The sequence below is a fragment of the Morone saxatilis genome, unplaced genomic scaffold, assembly GCF_004916995.1.
Source record: "Morone saxatilis isolate NCDOM2014 unplaced genomic scaffold, NCSU_SB_2.0 Contig0, whole genome shotgun sequence".
NCBI lineage: Eukaryota > Metazoa > Chordata > Actinopteri > Moronidae > Morone > Morone saxatilis.
The window spans coordinates 12,364,549-12,379,794 of NW_023339650.1; the positions used below are offsets into that span (position 1 = coordinate 12,364,549).

At 40.0% G+C, this 15,246-nt stretch overlaps 1 protein-coding gene across 2 annotated transcripts in view; it reads left to right on the plus strand.

Annotated features, from left to right (window-relative positions):
* Positions 1-14,143, plus strand: part of ctdspla (CTD (carboxy-terminal domain, RNA polymerase II, polypeptide A) small phosphatase-like a) — a 31,466-nt gene extending 17,323 nt beyond the window's left edge. Inside the window, exons 2-8 of one of the 2 annotated variants that reach the window (XM_035662248.1) lie at positions 533-699; positions 1,977-2,009; positions 5,089-5,190; positions 10,321-10,377; positions 12,019-12,111; positions 12,209-12,394; positions 12,974-14,143. In XM_035662248.1, the coding sequence (XP_035518141.1) occupies positions 533-699; positions 1,977-2,009; positions 5,089-5,190; positions 10,321-10,377; positions 12,019-12,111; positions 12,209-12,394; positions 12,974-13,099 (764 nt within the window). In that variant the 3' untranslated portion in view covers positions 13,100-14,143. The remainder of the gene's footprint in view (positions 1-532; positions 700-1,976; positions 2,010-5,088; positions 5,191-10,320; positions 10,378-12,018; positions 12,112-12,208; positions 12,395-12,973) is intronic. The other variant, XM_035662323.1, reaches the window with a different exon arrangement.
* Positions 14,144-15,246: the final 1,103 nt, after the last annotated feature.

Consider the following 15,246-nt stretch of genomic DNA (forward strand, 5'->3'; position numbering starts at 1 on the left):
GAGATGCTCTGACCCAGTCGTCAAGCAATCACTATTTGGCCCATGTCAAAGTAGCTTAAATCCTCACCTCCATTTTTCCTGCTTCTAACACAATCAACTTAAGGACAAAATGTTCACTTGCTGCCTAGAATATCCCACCCACTGACCAGATAATCAGTGTTATTCACTTCACCTGTCAGTGGTCATAATGCCATGAGACAGTGAGCTTGGAGAGAGACAAATCTGACAAATTAACACATTGTATTTCGTTGCTTTGTATAAAATCCGACATCTAAAACGGCCATTTTGCCATTTTATGGTGTGTTATTAGGAATACTTTGGACAGAACCAGGCTAGCTGTACTTTATATTGAACGGACATGATCCTACCCTCCACAATCAGCAAAAAAGTGTAAAATTTCTCACAAGATTCTCAATGCAGGAGTTTTATTCATATTTTTACAGTGCGGTATTTTGCTACCTCAGTAAAAGATCTGAATATGCATATGCAAAGTAGCCTGTCCTCACAATCTTTATTTTATTATCTCTTCCAGTCTCCCAGTCCAACAGCAGCCTAAAGAAGCACCGGAGCCGGAGCATTTTCAGCCCCTTCTTCTGCTGCTTCCGTAACTACAATGACTACCACGTGGAGCCACCACCAGCCAACAACAAGACACTTTCTCTGCCCCCGCCGCCAGAAGAGAATGGCAGTCCTCCCAAGGTGAAGCCTATTTTTCTCTCACATCATACTTGGCCAGAGTTCAATTAAGATATCATTTGCATCCACATGACCAAAAGAAAACCTTGTGGGAATTAGCTAATATGAGACAGAAATCCTAGTTTGACTCGAGGAATCCAGTAACGAGTAACATTTGTTTGGTTTTGCTACATAGAGCTTGTTAGGGTTTGCCTTTTCCTACAGAGAGCTGAGGCCGAGGCACTGTGCAGCCTCGCTGAGCTCCCTCCACAAATTTTTCCAGCTGCTTCAAACCCGCTGAACCCAGAGGTTGTTTACCATCCACTGCTTGAAAATACGGGCTCGCTTCCCATCTTGCATTCTTCGATATCTGCCTACGCACACAACCGCACACACAAAATAACACACAGAGCCCGCTGAGAAGCTCAAAAGACACACACACACACACACACACACACTCATTCTGGCGCATGCTTGCACAAGCTTGCACAAGTCTTACCATATACCCATGGCAACACATGTACGCACACACACATGCACACATACTGCTGCTTCTTTAATCCCCATAAAGTGGGCCTTGTGCGTGTCCGGTGTGATGGATTGCCTGGCACCCACGCCTCCCCCTCTCCTCACACACACTCTGACCAGTGTAGTGAGGATGTGTGAAGCGAACGTTCTGGCCGTGGAAAAGGCGCCAAAACCCCCGAGCTCCTCCACAAACACGACGTTCTGCTGCCAAGGCAGGTACACTGGGCTATAAATGGAGCAAAATCATATCACATTTCCACTCCTGTTTACCTGTAAATGTCTCTCATTCAGGGGAGGAATGTGTGGCCCCTTACAGGCACTATACATGTGGTCAGTGCTGACCCGCTCCGGACCCCCACCTCAACAAATGAGTTCCCATTAATTTAGAGTGAACCTAGCGAACCTTGCCATAAAAAGCCTTGTTATAGTGCGGGGCTGATTTTCAAGCTGGGTCCATGCCACAGTCCCTCCCAGCAGTGTACTGTTGCAGGATTTCTGGCCAGCCGTATTTGTTACTATGGCAGCTCTGTTTGTTTTTGAGCGAGTTGTTCTCACTTTCTATCAACGTGTGTACTATACATCCCTTTTCTCTGTCTCTTTTTTGCTCCTTCTGCGTTTGTTGATTAGAATATTGATGTTGTCGATTTCTTCCTCGCAAAGATTTTTCTTTTTTTTTTCTTTCGCTTTCCTGCTTCTCCTTCTTGTTCTTCTCCCACCCTGTCTCTCTATCAATCTATTTCTCTTTTTCTCTCTCTCCTGTTTATTTTCTCCAGTGTGACCAGGTCCAGGTCATCCCCATCCCCAGTGTATGTATTATTATCTTTCATTTTTCTTCATCTCGCTCCATCACAGTAACCTCCTCCCTCTGCTTGCTGTGCTTCATCATTCTAGCTGCATGTGGATGTTGACACAGAGGTGATTTTTCTTAGCTCTCAGATGAAATTTTGCGCTTTTCCATTCTGATAATCATACAGTCTTGAAAGGGCATAGCTTTATGCTACTTACCCTCCACTGACAATTGGTAGAAAGACGTACTCCAGATCCATTTATGATCATATGATTTATTTGCGGCTTTGTTCTGTTTGTCCTGTCTCCCCCGTGTTTCTCTAATCACTGGAACAGAACATAAGATTGATATTCTTATTAGATCAAATGTATTGGGTCTTACACTAGACCTTTACAGCTGCAGTTTGGATCAACGAATGTTCGACTCCTTTAAAACACTTGATTAAATTAGGTATTTCTCTGGACTGAGAAAGATTACATTGTGATTATGCACTCAGTGGTCAATGGACTACTGTTAGTCCATTATAAGGGGCTTGGTTTCAGTTTTTGTCAGACATATACCAGGGAGGAGGATTTATCTGATCCCTGCTTTTTTTGTGCTGAAACTGCAGTTCATTTAGCTATTTTGGATTTCTATGTGGTCCTGTGGTTTACTGTAATTTAGGATATTCACACTCACAGCATCCCACATCGCAGCCAAGCTTTAAACTACACCACCCAGCAGACACCTCCCTTCAATGGCAGGAAATGCATGTGGCGTTGAGGTCTGCTCTTTTATATATTCCCAGCCGGGAACGGGCGAGGACAACTTAAATAACTTGCGCTGACCTGGACAGGTTACATCTGCGTCACTCTGCAGTCACAGTCACCACATCAAAAGGACCAGAGAAATCAAAAGCTCATCACAAACATATAAAGACACACACTATGATGTAGTTGTAATCAGATAGAAGGTCATTTTTAGGTGTGTAATCTTCTGGAGCTTTTAGCCTTTATGAGTAGATGGATTGTGCTCAGTTGTCATGAGATTGAGTAAGAAAAAACTTTAACTAACTTTAATAAATAAAATGAATAACAACTGAAGTGTAAGAGCCATTATCATTACCAATTTCAATTTTCACATAATGTAGGACACTTTGATTGCTCCACATTCCTATTATTCTGCCCATATAATCCCTAAAACATATAAGACAATACTGTGTGTATATAGCGTAGTTTATTTAATTGTAATTGCATGAAAAAAACAAACATAAAAACTGGCAGTAAAACGTACGTATCACTTACTTTTGTCATCACTGTTTTCAAATAGTAGAACTATTGTAGTCATTTAAGCTGCTTCCTTATATTAAGACAAGCTGGATTCTTCCACCGTATACAAAGCACACTAAGAACACACAGTATGGGATTTATTATTTTAATTAATTAGAAATATGATGTCGGCCTATATTACGTAACGTGACACACTGGAATTTGTGTTGTCCCAACAGACAAACATGTTTTTCAGCATCTGTTTGTTATTTGTCTGCTTCACGGTGATCAAATAAAATTATTTCCATATCAGTAAGCATGGTGTAGTTTAGAGCTATCAGTTTGGAATAGCGCCCCCTGGCCTTGACTTCGGGTGAAGGGCTTTTTGTTTTGTCACAGTGTGGCTCCCTAGTGAAAATGTCAAGGTCCCAGTCAGTCTTTCTTTATTTGCTCAACCTGCATGTGTAAATCACATTCATCACGGCCTGACAGAATGTCATTCAGTGTCCTTGCTCACAGGGAATCCTTCCTGTGATACATCAGCATGCAGTCCCGTGATAAGACATGATAAATACTGTGAGCCTGGCCAAAAAACACAGATAGATGCAGGAAATGGCTGGCATACTGAGCAGTGTGTAAGATTGACAGTGTCCTTGCTCCTCACCTCTATATAGATGTATGTGTGTGCGCATGAATGCATGGATGTACGTGTGTGTGTGTGTTTGTGTGAGTGAGTGTGTGTGTGTGTGTGTGTGCCCCCTATGGCCGCACCATCTGCCCTGCGCCTGTCTGTAACCCCAGGCCTGCTTAGCAGAGGACATGTGTGTTTCTCCTTTTCCCCCCTGACCCTGAAAGCAGCACCGTCACAGAGCTCAGTCAACATGAGGTAATACAGAAAATATCAGCAGGGACTCGTATAGTGAAACCAGACATACAACCAAAACAACAACAACAGGCAAATTGGTTATAATATCACCAGCTAGACAGGTAGTATTAATACGTAATGGCTTGTGATTTAAATTAATTAGATTAAATATGGTTAGGTTTTTGCATAATTGGGTGAATTATACAAACAATTTGAAGTTTTTTTTGACATTTTATAGGCTAAATAATTAAGCAGATTATCAAGAAAACCATGATGGTCTTGCTCGTTATTGACAGACATTGTTAATTTGAATCATGTAGAGCAGTCAAATATAAATAGAATTATATCTTGTAACTTAATAATTCCACTCAAAAATTAAATTAACAAAATTAGATATCAATGTCTGATGTGAAGCACAACCATGGAACAGAGCTGACTACATCAAAGTTAAGTTTGATTATCAATATCTTATTAATATTATGATAATGATTTCAGGCCCTGTCCTAATATAGGTTTTAGCTAATTTTAGCTTTAGTATGGTTGCGACTAATTATTATTTTTATTATCAATCAATCTGGTATATAAAAATCCAAACCTTCTCAGGAAATATTCAGAATTGAGAAGCTGGAACATAAAAAAATGACTTATATGATAATTGTTTCTGATTAAGTTTGTGTTGATCAACAAATTGATTGATTAGTCAACTCTAAAGACTAGAAAAATGTGCAACGACAAACATCCAAAATAAGTATGATACCACCTCTTCAGCGTAGTGATATTGTGTCTCTCAGTCAAGCCTAAACAAGAAGCTCAGCGACACCCTCCTGCAGGTCTTTTACGCCGTTAAGTGTTTCTTTAGTATCACCCAAAGTGGCCAAGTGATCATCTCCAACACTGTAACTGAGCCATCATCACACCTTCAGTGTGAGTGTGTGTGTTTCCCTCTAATGAACCTCTGTTGTAAAGGGTGTGTATTGTCTCTGCAGCCTCCGGCCAAGTTCCTCCTGCCCGAGGTCAGTATAGCAGACTACGGCAAGAACTGTGTGGTGATCGACCTTGATGAAACCCTCGTTCACAGCTCCTTCAAGGTATTTCACCTCCCTATAACGCACACAAACACAATGGAAGTAAACACTCATGTTCTTTTTTCATAATTTGAGTCGTGTCATGCTGTTATTCCATAGCTTAAGAGGGATAATAGGATTATACAGAAATAAATCCTGAAGATGCCATTCTTTGCGGTGAATATGGGTACGATCGTATGATGACAATTAGAATGAGGTGCCACTGAGCTCTAAAGCACACACAACCACAGGAAACTGTGTCCCTGAGTGTATTATGGCTTCTTCTTTCTTTTGTACACCAGTTACAACAGGAGAAAGCAAAAGGAGGTCTAACTGTTACGATAACAAGACGTTGGCATGGCAACCATTGCATCTCCGGTAGCACCGTGCAATTGATCAGCATGTCTGTGATTTATCTTCAGCCAATCCAGTTGTTTGCTACCGACAGTATCGTCTCATGTGTAGTATCTTTAAAATGTCTGATGGGAAATACTTATATTTTATCTTTGTTGTTTGTTTTTATCTCATTTATTTTGTTAAGCACTTTGTAACATTCATTTAGATAAGTGCTATACAAATAAAGTCATTATTATTATTATAAATACATTCATTTTAAAGGCATTTAATCACCAACGATTCATCCTGAAATTTCATTACATTATATTACATTGATTTGGCTTTTATCCAGAGCAACTTACAAAGTGCATTCAACTGTATGGATACACCCAGAATTGCAACACTCATCTTCATCAAAGAGGCTGAACTGCTTCAAGATTTCGCGGCAATCCATCCAACAGTTCAGAGATACTGGACCAACTGTTAGCATGACTACCATTTTGGAATCCATGTTTTATCTGGCCAGAAACGTATGTTAAAGAAATTGCTTGTTTACATGCCACCTCTGCTTCAGTTGACAGTGTATTGTACGGTAGAGGGCAAGTGAAGGTCATTATTCTAATTCAAACCAATGATTTTTCAAGGACATTTAACGTTTTATTTTACTGTTTATTTTACAAAATCAACAGTTGTCCCATAAGACTGAATATTTTTATCATGTTGGGTAAACATCTTCTAGAACTGACAAATATAAGACCAATCCTGGGAGAAATCCGAGAGTGTTAATTTATACCACAAAATTATATCTCACCAACAAAGGTTCCCTCCACTGACACACCTGGCACACCTAGTGACCCACTTCAGCTCAGCTCTGCCTCGGCCCCAGCTGATCTTATTACGTCTGTGTGCATTTTGTGTGTACCTGTGGGCCTTTTTGTCCTCAGCGTGAGTGCAGCTCAACGCCAGAGAAGTGTGCAACAAAATAGCTCAGGGTGAAACTGAAGACTCTTTTGTGTTTGCTTTAGTTTTACTCAGCAGTGAAAGGAAACTATTTGTTGATTAAAATAACTGCAGAGGAAGAGAATGAAATGACATTTTCAGATGACAAATTAAATTTGCTGTGGAAAGTCAAAGGAGAGAAAAATGCGCACTGTACTGGACCCACCCATTACAGTCACATGCCAGCAGTACGAGACCACACACACACACACACACGTACATGCTCACCCACACACAAGGGTGTGTCCAATACTGTTGCATGGAATGACTGTGAGATGAATTTCGCAGAAATCCTGGATCTGTTCTAATAGTCTGTTTTATTTTCTCCCCTGACAAAACAAGTCAGAAACTCACACAACTCCTTTTTTTCCCCCTGCTTTTGATGAAACTGAAGTTGCACACCGTACACTCAGTCCAACAAAATGCATTCAGTTTAGAGATCAGTACGCAGTATGAAATGGATTCAGGCAATGCAATAAATGAAAATCAGTTGGGAAAGGAAGAGACTGAAACAGAACTCGACACACACGTAGCATTTTCAGTTCCGTTCAGAAGCCTGCAGGATTTCCTGTTTTTTTTTTAGAAGTGAGGATAGGAGGTAGTTTTGCATCAAAATATACAAGTAACCACTGGAATTAGACAATTAATGTAGAAAAACAGCCACAAATGACAGGGGACGTTTTATATAGAGCACAGATGGACATAGACTAAAAAAGAAGTGTTACATAACACATCACATACCGTATGCTTTATCCTGTATGTTGCGGATGAAAAGATAATTCCTCCGCCTGCTCTATGATTAGAGCCAGTGTGTGTTGGATGTGTTAAAGTGGCTGAATACTGCATATAATAATGATAATAATGATAGTGATAATAATAGTACAGTTTATTTATGTTCTCAAAACCAATGTTACAAAGTACTGAAAACAGATAAAAACTGAATTAGGAATCAAATTGATCCATTAGTAGAAACACAAAGTTTATGGCCAAAAGTATGTGAACACCTAACACATATTTTTTTAACATCTCATTACAAAATTATGGACATGAATCGGCTCAATTTTTTTGCAGATTCAACAGGACTTTGGTACCAGGCTGACAAACAGAAGACCTTAAGTTAGGTCAGACTCTGATGTGGGCAGTAAGCTCTGGTTCATCTTTGTTGGATGGGGTTGAGGTCAGGTGTCAAACAGAAAAACTAGGCATTGTTGTGTTGAATCTGTTGCCAAAAAGTCAGGAGCACACTAAACTGATACTGTAGCACCTTGAAATATTATCAAGCTGTAGCATTGAGATTTACTGTAACTGAGAAGAAGGGGCACAGAGGCAAATTACCAAAAACGCACAAATACAAGGACAGAATTAGCCCTCCTGTAAAACCCTAAAACAAACAGTCGAAACAAAATAAAGGATCAGGCATGAAAGTCAGTCAATAAAAAAAGGAGAATACCAAAAGTCAAACCTAATGATGAAATGTTGCAATACGTATGTATGTAAAAGAAAATCTGGACCACGGCCAGAAACAACCCAGAAGACGTTCCCTCCATCACATCTGTTGAGGTTAACGCAGCTGTCAGTAGAGATCCATAAGACAAACACTCCCCGTTCTTCCTATTTACTTCATCCCTTTCTCTCACACATACATTCCCCCCCTCTCGCCCTCCTCCTACATTTCTATATCTCTCGACGTCTCGGATCTTGGCCCATTACAGAGCGGTGCGACGAGCAGCTGTTGTGTGTTCAGTTGTCAGATGATGGAGTGATTCAGCACAAGAGCAATAGGCAGAGACCGAGTCTGTCTGTGCATCTCTTCCTCCATCTGTGACTCTCTCTCCTCTTTCTCTTTGTGAAAGTTGGACCAAATGCTGCCTGTTTGTTCTCTCTCCTGCCTGTCACTGGTTTGGCTCATTACTGGTACTGGTTTTTTTACATTCTCTGGTGTAAACATTAAACAGAGATGAATATATTACAAAATGGATCCATAGAAGCACGCACATCTGTTTTTTGGAAAGATCTGAAGGCTTTAATTGTGCATTGACTCACAGAGAAAAACCAAACATGTCTAGTACAGTAGGTCTATTGTTCCACTGTCACCACCATAATGGTCGTATTAGACAGATTATACAGGTGACAAGTGGAAGGTCAAAGTGCTGTGTTTAGTATTTCTACAGCAAACACTCCCTCTGTTGGAAGGTACGTGCTAACTGTAGTTTGATGCCTGAAGGCAGGTAGCGATGAATGTACACTTACAGCACAATCATTAGGGATGTGGGTAGGTTTATATCTGAGGACAGCTAGTTCAGAGCTCATTAAAAAAGTGGGTTTATGGAAAGAGGAGTGCAACATTTTAAAACCTCAAGTCTGCCCTAAAAACTTTACTTTAAGAAGCATACAAACATGAAGTTGTAAACAATTAATACATACACAGCAATTACTATACATATATATCTTATTACAACTTCTTAATAGCATGTTATAAATCATTTAATACATGTTTCTATACTATATATGAATCCTAAATAGGTAGATTAAAAGTAAAGTGTTGATAAAATGCATTAACTAGGCTAAATATTTGGTCAAAGCTGAATTTTATTTTACTATATAAATTATATATTGTATCAAAGTTACATACATTATGCCACAGAAATGTAAAAATAAAAAAAGGAACACAGTCACAGCTAGCTTTAGCTAAAGCTAATTTGCTGGCTTTTTCTTTCCTAATTGAAAAATTAACTGGCCCCTAAATCTAGTCATTGATTTTCTTATACCACATAAATAAGGCACTAGCTAAACATAAAGTTAAAAAGTTAAAACCAGTCCTGCTAAAGGACGAGTAGCCGAAGCTTAGACGCTCTTTAGATCAACTTTATCTGACAATTAATTTCTTTCTTTTTGGGGTAATCATCCTAAAAAAAGGCACAAAGTTAAAAGGTTGGACTACTTATATAGCTGTTGCAATTTCGGCTAATTAGCCTTCAAACTTCAAACCCTTTTTTTGTCAACTTCACTGTTTCCATGGTTACCGCTGTCTGACTGTGCGGCAGGTTTGTAAATTAATAATAGTTGATCACTTAGTCAGAAAAAAGTCGAGTCTCCTAAAGCATCACTTTACTGAAGAGCCGCGTTGTTGCAGATTTACCTGCATTCTTTAAATGTCAGCAAGAATTACACTTCAACTTATAAAACCGTACCTCTAAATAATCCTCTCTTCTTTCTCGTCTCTGCAACAAACTATCCAAACATGTGACAGACGACCTCTTACAGAAAAGCTTTCTTTGTACATCTTAAAACTTACAGAAACATTTTTTTTCCCTCTCTGTCTCTATGTCACCTATTTTTTCTTTCTCTCCCTCTCCGAAATGACACCGCCGTGCCTCCCACCTAATCCTTTCATCCTCGTCTTTTACGCCCTCCACTTGTCTTCCACCCACACCCCTCCGGCATCTATCTTCCTCTACCTCCTGCACCTCTCCCCTCCTCTTTCTTGCTTTTAAAGATGACACAAGTCACGCTAAGAAAACCTCCTCCTGTCCGCGTTCACGTATGTCGTCTTGTTCCGCTCCCAGGTTTCTTCTCCCCGGAGTCTCGTGGTTTTTATTTAACGCTGAGACACACAGCGCTGGAGCAGAGGGAACCACATTATGCTTAAAGCCTCCCTAGATTTCCCGTGGCACTTTATAGGACAATTTTACCACTCTCTATTCTATATTTTTAAACCAAAAATATGGGCATGTGGTTTAGCAGCTCGTCAGATTGTGCTGTTTGGAGATAAACTACCACAAATTTTAATTCCTTTATCTGTTTCTTGTCTTCCTGCAGCCCATCAGCAATGCAGACTTCATTGTTCCAGTGGAGATTGATGGGACTGTTCATCAGGTACAGTTGCACTGATACGGAGGACTTCCAGAAGTGGGCTTGAATAAAATAATATGTATTCATTTATAAGATCTCCCTTGGAAGCTGTAGCTCCATTTTCTGTCCTTTAGTATTCATTATTCTCTATTATTTCACAGCTACGTCAAAGTGGGGCAGCACATACACTCCTCCCTGAATTTAGTGCTTTCTGTTTTATTCTCTGTGTCTCTGCTCGCTGTAAAGACAGACGGGCTGCGATGTGCCTGTGTCACCAGGTAAACAAAAGTCACAAAGCGCGTTGAAGATAATCTTGAGCGTGCAGCAGAAGAGATGCTTCACCGATTGGAAATGTGTGCGTTTGAGAGAGAGAAAATAATGACTGCAGAAGAGGAAGAGACTGAGGTTCAAACCTGCATTGTGGCGAGGCATGTGCTTCTGTTTGTATATTATACTGATGTTAAAGGTTCACTTTCTGTTCTGTTTGAAGAAGAAGCAGCTATACTGTAGCTGTAACCGGGTTCAAGTAATCCAGGATAGGCTTTCTGTATCTGTATTGGCCTATGCTTGATTACTTGCACTTGGGGGCAGCAACTATCCCAGGGAGGCCGACTGAAGAGGACAAAGACGAGCAGAAATGGCAAATGTCTGTTGTTGTTGTTGTTGTTGTGAAGGGCTGGGTACAAAACTAATTTTTTCATCCAATAAAGAAAGCTTTAGTTGTCAAATCTTAAATATTGTTATAACAAACCCTTCAGGACCATTATCTAAATAGTCTAAAAATCAGGAACTGTGTACACTCCCCTGCCAGATACTTGTGTGTCTATTATTAGCTTCAAACATGGACATATTGCACATTTTCTTATTCAGGGTAACCTATAAAAAGTTGTTACAAAATGCATTTAATTAGAACTCTAAAGGTATCGCTCAATATAGAATAGTAATTCAACTAATCAGTGACAACAGACAGCAGCTATAAGCTTACAGCTAAGTAATAAATAACTCTTACAACAGATGTTCATTTAAAGTAACTGTCTAAGTTCATAAGGGTCAAAATATAAAATGTAATTAGTAAAAAGATTTTATCAATAGATAACAGGTGCTGAAATCTTTATAGCCTCTTCCCTTATTAAGTACACTGGGACACCGTAAAACTTTTTTTATGCGCACAGGATAACCATAACAACACACAAGGATGAGTTACAATCATAGACTGTATTAAATAGGTTTCTGAAGAGCTCAACCGTGTGGTGGCTCAGGCCGTCGCCCTCTTGTGTGGACAGAGCGGCGTCAGGCCGAATGAAAGCCTATTTCCTGAAAACAGCGTCTGTGACAGCTTCCACCTGTCACTCAAAGCAGCTATTCCCTTAATTATGCATGATTTTAAGCCTTGATATAATTTTAACAGGTGAGTTATATAAAAACTCCCCACCCTGTAAGTTATCATGAACGGAAAATGTAGCTATAAAGATTAAAACCGTTTTTGTAACAGGCTGTAAACCATTTGACCATAAGTTCACTTAAACAGTGGCTGGGTGCTGGCGTCCCACTGAGACTAATAATCTTACCGGACATTTGACGGCAGACCTCTTTACATGGTGCCTGTGTGTCCGTTTGTAAAAAGCAAACTTTACAGGTGTGTATATGTTTGTGTGTTTGTTTCAGGTGTATGTGCTGAAGAGGCCCCATGTGGATGAGTTCCTCCAGAAGATGGGGGAGCTCTTTGAATGTGTCCTCTTCACAGCGAGCTTAGCCAAGGTTCGTTCATACGTTGGAGTGCACAGACAGCGGTCACAGTAATGTTGCTTTGCACAGACTGTGTTAACCTGATGTGTTTTTTTGGGGGTTTGTTCAGTATGCTGACCCTGTGGCAGACCTGCTGGACCAGTGGGGGGTGTTTCGCTCCCGGCTCTTCAGGGAATCCTGTGTTTTCCACAGAGGAAACTATGTCAAAGACCTCAGCCGGCTGGGCCGAGAGCTCAGTAAAGTCATCATCATAGACAACTCACCTGCCTCCTACATCTTCCACCCTGAGAATGCAGTGAGTCAGTCCCCTGCTTGAAGTTAAAGAGTAGGAAGTTTAGTGATTAGTTAGTGGCATCCTGATAATACTGATAATGCAGAAGATATCAGAGAAGGCTGTTAGCAAATGATGAGCCCTTTTGACCCAGGTTTACTTACTTACTGGTTTGAAATCACACTGGAGTGGCAAAAATGACAGGAGTTTAACTTAACTTTGAGGTAACCTGGAAAAGCTGAGAGAGGGATTAAAATACACCGGTACAACAGAAATAAGTTAGTTATAGAGTTAATAATGATGGTAAATGATTATATCTGCGAGACATTGTCATTTTTAATCTGCACTGTTGTCTTAGAAACAGCGTTGAGCCTGAGGCAGTGTTCCCAGTTTTATGAGATTTCTCTCCTCCGTGGAGAAGTTTCTCAGCGGAGCTGCTGCCACTCTTCACGCCTTTGATGCATTTCCCCCCATTAATTATTTACACGAAGCTCGCACCATCTCCTCACCTATAATGCAACACTGACAGCCGAGTTTTCTCCCCTGATCAAAGAGATTCAATTGGACTCTTCCGCCCTCTCTCTCTGTTCCTTCCCTCCACAGGTCCCGGTGCAGTCCTGGTTTGACGACATGACGGACACGGAGCTGCTGGACCTGATTCCTCTGTTCGAGGGTCTCAGTAAGGAGGAGGACGTTTACAGTCTGTTACAGAGCCTGAGGAACAGGTAGCAGACGGCAGCTCCAGCTGGTTCTTCCTGCCACGGCCCCGCTGCCCATCTCCCGTCCTCCTTAGAGTCCCAGCGTGGCCCCTAATCTGAGGACCATAGGCTATTGTTCCGGTCATAATGAAATCTAGAGACAACAACTGTATGGATTCTTACCATCTCTGCGTTTTTGGACTCTTTGTACAGGACTCCTACTGACAAAAGATTATATTACTGTATGTACATACTATATGTTTCTAAGAGCAAGACATACATAAAGTAATTTTTCTATCAGAGAAAGGAGGTTTTACTATTCTATCAAGTAATATTTTAGTTACCAAAAATAATCGAATAGACAGAACGAAGAGTTTTTTTCTTTTTTCAAGAATGGTTGACCTTTTGTTGTTTTTTTTTTTGTTTTTTTGTGTAGAGCTGTGCTATGCAGGCTGTTGTTTCTCGTCTGACCTTTTGTTCAAACAACTGTGATTTATCTTCTCTTACAGAATGAAGTGCCTTCATTACTGTGCTGATTTTGTTGTGTCAGGTTATGGGGTGCACATTTTTATGCTGCATATTTACTCAAATCTCCAAAAGCATATTAACTAAAATCCTTAAATTCAAGTATAAACTGAGTCTTTGGTAATTGTCATTTAATCTGAGAAAACAGAAAATAATACATTTCTAGAAATGTATCCAACTAGCCTGTTAGACCTGAATGATTCTTTGCGTTTGAGTTTAGTAACATTGAATTGTTAAATTTACCAAATATGTTTACAATTCAATGTGATTTGTGGCTGAATGACGTCATTTGATCTTTGACAGTGGCTGTAAATTGATAATCCTTAAAGACATTGAAACCCCCCACGTTATTATTGAAGAAAAAAAAGAAACCTTTGTGATGACATCACCGTCCACCAATAAATGTTAAACTTTTGAGGAAAACATAATAATTAGCTTAGATTACATGAAATTCTATTTATTGGGGAAAATGGGTTTGGGTGCATTGTAAAGACTGCTGTTGAAATCGTACTGTACAACATTATTAAAGTTGCAAGTTTGCACACTGTCAGTTTGTACCATGGTTTCATGACTTTGACAAACCCACAAAGACGCTGCAGTTGATCTCAGATGCTTTAAGTGAAAATGCTAGAATAAACCGAACAGTTAGCTACTTGCTGGTGAACACAGTAGAGCATTTAGCAGCCAAAGAGCCAAGTATTTTCCCTGTGGAGTGAGTGGAGACCAAAAACAGAGCTAAAAACTTGCACTTAGTTTCATCAGATGGCCAGAAACACGACTTCAAGCAACAGTTTGCCAGCAAGTACTCAATGTTGTGTTCGCAGCTTGTTTACGTTGCCCCCTAGTGGCTAGAAAATCAGATACATGTTCAAGTGATAAGAGCTTTTTTTTACTTTAAATTCTCATAAGACTCAGATTTCATTTTTGACCTTGGAAACAGAAATGACACTCACTCATGAGATCCATTTAGTATCTGGAGTTTTCTATCATAACACATGATCTTTCTCAGCATGGAATAGTTATTTTTTAATATATAAATTGGTTTTTATTGCCTTTATTGATAGGACAGCTGACAATTTGAACATTGATAGGAAAGGTGGGGGGGGGGACATACAGAAACGGGCCACAGTTCAGACTTGAACCCATAGGCGCTGCAGCAAGGAGCTTGCCCCGGGCGCATGGGGCTCCAGATCCACCAGGTGAGCCACCAGGGCGCCCCAGAAATATTGTTTTAAGGTTTTAAAGTTATTAGTCCTGCTTTTGTTTTTTCATCACTATTATTTAAGTTATGAGTAGGTTTGAAGGACGAAACTGAAATATAATGGCATCGCTGACCCGTGTCAGTGTTTTCCTATAATTAATCATTCACACTTGGAAAAATGGAACCAAAAGAGCAATTTCTTTCTGTAGTCTACAATTTAAAAGTATGATGTGTTTTATTATACATTGTATTTAAGGACATTTTAATCATGAAAGATTAGAGTTCTTCACTGATTTCTTCGACAAAGGCTCACGCTCCATTGTCTGCAGGGTTAAATGATCTGCAGGTGCATTAATAATATGGATATGCACTGGTTAATGTGCAACCAAGAGGAGCTTAACTTCATGTGATATCTTGATGTGAACTTTTAGCTTCCGCTTACGTAGCAGCCA